Source organism: Rhinoderma darwinii, chromosome 2 (assembly GCF_050947455.1).
Source record: "Rhinoderma darwinii isolate aRhiDar2 chromosome 2, aRhiDar2.hap1, whole genome shotgun sequence".
Lineage (NCBI taxonomy): Eukaryota > Metazoa > Chordata > Amphibia > Anura > Rhinodermatidae > Rhinoderma > Rhinoderma darwinii.
This window is the reverse complement of record NC_134688.1, coordinates 248,284,492-248,291,463: the sequence shown is the minus strand read 5'-3', so window position 1 is coordinate 248,291,463 and position 6,972 is coordinate 248,284,492. Positions and strand designations below refer to the sequence as shown.

Sequence of the window (6,972 nt, the reverse complement as noted above, 5' to 3'; positions counted from 1 at the left end):
TGCTGGGTTTTCCCAATCTGTTCGCACCCTGTGTTGGCGGGAACGCGCACGCAGGGGACCTGGGAAGTAGAGTAGTACGGGGGCGCCGCTGCGCTTCAACGTCCGGTGATGGCGGCCGTGTGTTGGAGCCCATGAGGCGGGTGAACGCGGTACCGTTCCGCGGTGCGGCTAAACAGAGAACGTCCGAAGCCATGGCGGGCGTGTTTGATATAGATCTGGACCAGCCCGAAGAATCTGTTTCGGACGACGAACTGGAGGACGGGGTGAGTAGAGCCTGCGCTCCACTCAGGACCACTGAGCACTGGAGGCCTAAGTACAGTCCCGGGCTTCACCTAACTGGTTGGTCTGCGGCCGCGCAACGTTCTAGAATTGATCGTATTCCGAATGTAGCCCTGTCCTGGGAGGTGTGGGCTGCTAGGGAAGTGTGAGTCTATGGGACAGCTCCCCATACACTTTGTGTGTCTGTGTCGCTAGCTAGCTAGTAATATCTTCCTGGGAGATGGGTGATTACTATATCACTGGGGTTGTCACCCAGCTCACCTAGGCTTCAGTGTGATGCCCTGTGCCCAGTTATGCTGCTGCCTGACTAGGAATAGAATCTAACAACTTGACAGAAGATGACATCCGGGGCTTTGTGTTCGGGTGATGTCCCTGGCTTTAGGTATAATAAGATTGAGTTCTACTTAGGGGCTGTTCACATCACATTTAACGCAAACACCTGGAAAGTGTATAGGTTAAAAGTAGGCTGTGACACACTTCCGTTGTACGGCCGCTAATGACGTATCCGTAAAACACGGACCGGATACGGATGGCTTACGTGTGCAGTCTGTTGTTTCACGGACCAAATGAATGAAAAGGCTGAGACTGTTCCGTCAAAAACGGACATGAGCAGGACCTGTCATACTTTTGTCGGAACGGTCACACGGTTCCGTTAAAACGTTAGTGTGCATGGCCTCATAGACATGAATGTGTCATGAGGCCTTAACTGATTTCAAAAGGAGAGACAGGAGGAGGGCTGGCACTGGCCAAATTCAGACACAATGTTCCCCCTGAGCAAGATATATAAGGAGCAAAAAAGGAAGTGACGCCAGGGCCTTGAAACGGCCGTAGGTTTATTCCACACCATACAGACCAAGATCTTGATTAATAAATAAGTTTTATTGCCGCAAACGGCCAGTGCCACGATTTCTCTACCTTTTTATTGTTAAAATTCCTAACTGTGACATCATCCATAGGTTATGATGGTATACATTTAACAGATACATCATGAACTCTCATGACCCTTTTTCATGGCATATCTGTTAAACTGATGCCATGATAGCGTACGGGTAACAGATGCCACTGTAAGGCATCCATTTAAAGGGTATCGATCACCTGGTTTATGCTGCCCTATCTGAGGGCTGTATAAAGTAGTGCCAGGGACCCTGATTCCATCGTTGTATTATTTCTCTGCAGTTGGCAGCTTTCTCTCTATGCACAGTATGGGGAGAAAACTGTCAATCAGTGGCTGGTGGGCGGGACTACTGAGCACTGAAACGTACGTAATACAGCGATGGAATCGGGTCTCTGGCACTACATCATGCTGCCCTCGGATAGGGCAGCATAAAACTGGTGACCGGTTTCCTTTAAGGCCTTGTTCAAACGGCGCTCTAATAAAATGACGTGTAAACGCGTAAAAAACGGTAGCATTTTTGCAAAGTCCTTTTTAAAGTACAGGCGTTTTTGGCGCATTTTTTTGGCACGTAATTAGGAATCCCATTGTGTATGGGGATTAGGTGTGACTTCAGTGCGTTTTACGTGCCAGGAATTGGCCTCGTGCTGCTTTTTTTTTTTTTTTATATACACCGCGTATTTTAAACGCGCCAATAAAAAAAAAAACCCTGTGTTATATGCACTACAATGCGTTTTCCCATGTCACTGGGAACCTTAAAGAGGCTCTGTCACCAGATTTTGCAACCCCTATCTGCTATTGCAGCAGATCGGCGCTGCAATGTAGATTACAGTAACGTTTTTATTTTTAAAAAACAAGCATTTTTGGCCAAGTTATGACCATTTTTGTATTTATGCAAATGAGGCTTGCAAAAGTTCAAGTGGGCGTGTTTAAAAGTAAAAGTCCAAGTGGGCGTGTATTATGTGCGTACATCGGGGTGTTTTTACTACTTTTACTAGCTGGGCGTTGTGTATAGAAGTGTCATCCTCTTCTCTTCAGAACGCCCAGCTTCTGGCAGTGCAGACACAGCCGTGTTCTCGAGAGATCACGCTGTGACGTCACTCACTTCCTGCCCCAGGTCCTGCATCGTGTCGGACGAGCGAGGACACATCGGCACCAGAGGCTACAGTTGATTCTGCAGCAGCATCAGCATTTGCAGGTATGTAGCTACATCGACTTACCTGCAAACGCTGATGCTGCTGCAGAATCAAATGTAGCCTCTGGTGCCGATGTGTCCTTGCTCGTCCGACACGATGCAGGACCTGTGAGTGACAACACAGCGTGATCTCTCGAGAACACGCTGTGTGTCTGCACTGCCAGAAGCTGGGCGTTCTGAAGAGAAGTGGATGATACTTCTCGTCAGAACGCCCAGCTAGTAAAAGTAGTAAACACGCCCCGATGTACGCACATAATACACGCCCAGTTGGACTTTTACTTTAAACACGCCCAGTTGTACTTTTGCAAGCCTCATTTGCATAAATACAAAAATGGTCATAACTTGGCCAAAAATGCTCGTTTTTTAAAAATAAAAACGTTACTGTAATCTACATTGCAGTGCCGATCTGCTGCAATAGCAGATAGGGGCTGCAAAATCTGGTGACAGAGCCTCTTTAATACCCCAGCTTGGGGAGGAGATTTGTTTAAAATCTCATCCACTTGGCTTGTACTATATTCTGCAGCATTTCTGCCCCGGCCTCTGATGAGATTCTGATGTCCCCGTCCTCTTCACTGCAAGTATTGCAGTGTATTATAGAAACAAATGATCGCATAGTAACGTCCCATAATGGGACTAAATAAAAATGTTGCAATTTGTTTAATAAATAAATAAATTAAATACTTTCCCCTTTCAAAATGCTTTACTGAATAAAAGCTATGAAACTATTACATTATTTAACCCGCTCGGTAAAAAAAAATGAAATAAAAAAGCAATGCCAGAATTGCTGTCTTCTGTTCGTTCTGCCTGAAAAAAATGCGTTCTATAGCTATCAAAAATCGTATGTACCCTAAAATGGTACCATTAGAAACTACAAGTTATCCTGCAAAAAAATAAGCCCTTAACCAGAAACCTTAAGGGTATGTGCACACGTAGTGACAAAAAACGTCTGAAAATATGGAGCTGTTTTCAAGGGAAAACAGCCCCTGATTTTCAGACGTTTTTTGAGCAACTCGCGTTTTTCGCTGCGTTGTTTTCTTCCGTTTTTGGAGCTGTTTTCATTGGAGTCTATGAGAAAACGGCTCCAAAAACGTCCAAAGAAGTGTCCTGCACTTCTTTGACGAGGCAGTCATTTTACGCGTCGTCGTTTGACAGCTGTGAAACGACGACTCGTAAATTACAGGTTGTCTGCACAGTACGTCGGCAAACCCATTCAAATGAATGGGCAGATGTTTGCCGACGTATTGGAGCCGTATTTTCAGGCGTAAATCAAGGCATAATACGCCTAGTCTACGTCTGAAAATAGGTCGTGTGAACCCAGCCTAAGGGGGAAATAATTTCTCTTAGAACCTAGATTCAAAAAATAAATACTTTATTTAAAATGTATTTCTTTATAGTTTTTATTGTGCAAAAGTAGTATAGTAGTAGTAATATAAATTTGGTATTGCCGTAATAGTAATAACCTGCAGAATGAAGTTATGTATTTTATACCACGTGGAAACGGCGTAAATTTAAAACGCAAAAAGCAGCATTTCTAGGTTATTCTATTACCCCCAAAAAAGTTAGTTAATTAATAATTATGTACACAAAATGGGGCCATTACGAAAAACAATGCATCCCTCACACTGCTATGTCTAAGGAAAAATAAAAAAAAGTTATGGCTTTTGAAATGACAATGGAAAAATCGCTTGGTAATGAAGGCCCAAAATAGCCCAGAATAGCCCTAAAGGGTTAAGAAAGTAAAACGAGCATTAACAAAGTGATTCCCTCAATAATAGCTGGATACTACCAACTGTGACCAGCCCCACAACCTAAGGCCTGATTTACACGAGCGTGTGCGTTTTGCGCACGCAAAAAACACGGCGTTTTGTGTGCGCAAAAGGCACTTAACAGCTCCGTGTGTCATCAGTGTATGATGCGCGGCTTCGTGCTTTTTGCGCAGCCGCCATCATTATGACACTCCGTTTGGATGTTTGTAAACAGAAAAGCACGTGGTGCTTTTCTGTTTACATTCAGAGTTTGACAGCTGTTGCGCGAATCACGCAGTTCGCACGGAAGTGCTTCCGTGCGGCATGCGTGGATTTCACACACCCATTGACTTCAATGGGTGTGTGATGCGTGAAAAACGGCGAAATATAGGACATGTCGTGAGTTTTTTTTCAGCGGACTCACACTGCGCAAAACTCACGGACTGTCTGCACTGCCCCATAGACTTGTATAGGTCCGTGCGACCCGCGTGAAAAGCACGCGCGTCGCACGGATGTATATCACGCTCGTGTAAACGAGGCCTAAAAATGTTAAAACCTGGCCCCGAAAGAAATGGGAGATTGTGTTTAATGGATTTTTTATTTCTTTTTTTGTCTTTTACAGAACAATATAAATGAATACATGGACCATGGTGGCATTCCATATGAACTGTAAGTTGTAGTATCGGTTTATCACTATTGTGATTTCCAGCATTTGTATTTTAAAGTACTCTGAAAGGAGCATATTCCGGCTTGTTCTCCACACGGTTTCTTTACATTGTTGGTTTGGTATATTATGGGTAGGTTACCATCTGCACAGATCTTGTCTGTTGCAATTGCTTTGCATTAAATTTATAGAGGGTTGTAAGAACTGCTGTCCACAATTCCCTATTTTAAATTTTACTTGTTTTTCCCCTTAACTTTCCCTCTAGTCCAGGTTCTTGTCGTCATAGATTTAAAAGTACCATATCTTCACACACAAAAAGCCTACTTGTGTCTGCATCATTTCAATTTAATTGGACACTAACTTTTCAAAGAACTTATGCTTATCATAATATATATCAGCTTTGTTATTTACTTACTGTTAAAGTGTGGTTTTATCCATGCAAAGTCTGTGTGAAGTTACTGCCAGTAGGTGTCTCTCTCCCTGTAATCTACTGCCGAGGCCCCTGTTGTCAGGCAAAGTCCATCCATAGTTACAGAGCAGAGATGACGGACTGTAGGAAGTGGGGGGCTCTCTCTTCACTGCCTTCCTATACAAATCTATGTAGAGGGGAGCAGAGTGAGTGTGTGAGGCAGACACGCTGCCAATACAAGTCTGTGGAGGGGGAGTAGGAGCAGAGAAAGTAAGGCAATCGTGCTGCAGCTACTGGTAAGATTTCTAGGACACCCCAGTGCTGGATTCTCAGCTGCACTGTTCATTACTGCTGTATAATGTCCTCCGTGCTGCTGCTGCTGCAGCTTCTATATATGTGATAGAGATAGGAGAGCAGTATTCTCGTCGTCTTTGTGTTCAGTGTATAGATAATAATATTCCTCATGTGCACACATATGCCAGCTTATTCTGAAAAGTTGGGTACGCTTTAAGGATGGTGTCATATTATTGTTTTATTTAAGCCCCTGCACTGCCCAACAAAAAATAGAAGTTAGCCAATGGTAGCTACCATATTCCCTTTGGCTCTTGTCAGCACAAATACAGTATTTTTCACTGGCAAGTGCAACCACTGAAAGCCCCTTTCAGTTTCTTTAAAAATACAGTATCACTTTAGGATGCAGTACTTTGTAGATATTGTGTATTCTATGTACTTTTGCGAGCAATATATGTTTTTGTTTTTCTTAATGACATGTTCTATATCAATAAAGTACACGTTTTTCTAAACTTAGTGACATGGAGCATTGTGAAAAGTTTGAGATCTCCGAGACCAGCGTGAATAAGGGTCCAGAAAAGATAAGGCCAGAGTGTTTTGAGCTTCTGCGTGTTCTTGGAAAAGGTGGTTATGGGAAGGTAAGAGACTAGCTATTTAAAATGATTTTACTATATCCGTTTAGTGGCTTCATAACTCAGCTACCCACAGGCACAAAAACAATTGTCTTAACAGGGGTTTCAAGTTTAATACAAATAAAGATTAAAGTTTCACTGTAAGGGCCTATTCAGACGAGCGGTGTTCACGGTTTTTCACTGACTGGTTGCTAATTTTTCCCCTGATGAAACACAGACCAGTTTTACTATATCATCTGAATAAGGCCTGCCTAATCTATTAACCCCCCTACTGATTATCCTGAGCTGTGCTCCTTCTAGAGAAAGATGACAATGTTTAGAATGAGCGCGGCACGGGGCAGCAACGTGACTGCAGAGGGAGCCTACTACAGGCTAGAATGTGCCTCTTACAGCGATTTTGGCCTTGTTTTTAAAGGCTATGTACACCTTTGAAAGGCATATATTTTTTTAAATAAGAAGGTTAGTCAGCGTGTTAAGTGCAACTTTATTAACACCTTTTATTAAAAAATTGTTTTTCTTTTTGGGATGCATCTGCTCTGTATTCTCAACAGAGCAGCTGTATCTAGCGCTATTCACTGAATCAGTCAGTGGCAGTAATCAATACATTATATGTATGCCAAAATGGTTCCGATAAAAACTGCAAATCATCCTAGAAACTACAAGGTCTCCGCTACAATAAAGAAAAAATAAGAATGTTCGCACCGCACAGCTATATATTTACTTGAGAGAGAAATTCAAATTCTACCATAAAAAGGTGACATTTTCAGGATTTTTTTTTTTTTTTTTTTTTTCAATTTTAATGACTGTCGGGGGGGTTTATTACAACAGGATGCATGCCTGAGACTTCGCAACTGTACCGCCCCGC

General features: G+C 42.9%; 1 protein-coding gene across 1 annotated transcript in view; it reads left to right on the top strand.

The window, feature by feature from the left end:
- Positions 1–33: 33 nt before the first annotated feature.
- Positions 34–6,972, top strand: part of RPS6KB1 (ribosomal protein S6 kinase B1) — a 72,016-nt gene continuing 65,077 nt past the window's right edge. The window contains exons 1-3 of the mRNA XM_075853032.1: positions 34–263; positions 4,734–4,780; positions 5,993–6,113. Of these exons, the coding sequence (XP_075709147.1) occupies positions 132–263; positions 4,734–4,780; positions 5,993–6,113 (300 nt within the window). The 5' untranslated portion in view covers positions 34–131. The remainder of the gene's footprint in view (positions 264–4,733; positions 4,781–5,992; positions 6,114–6,972) is intronic.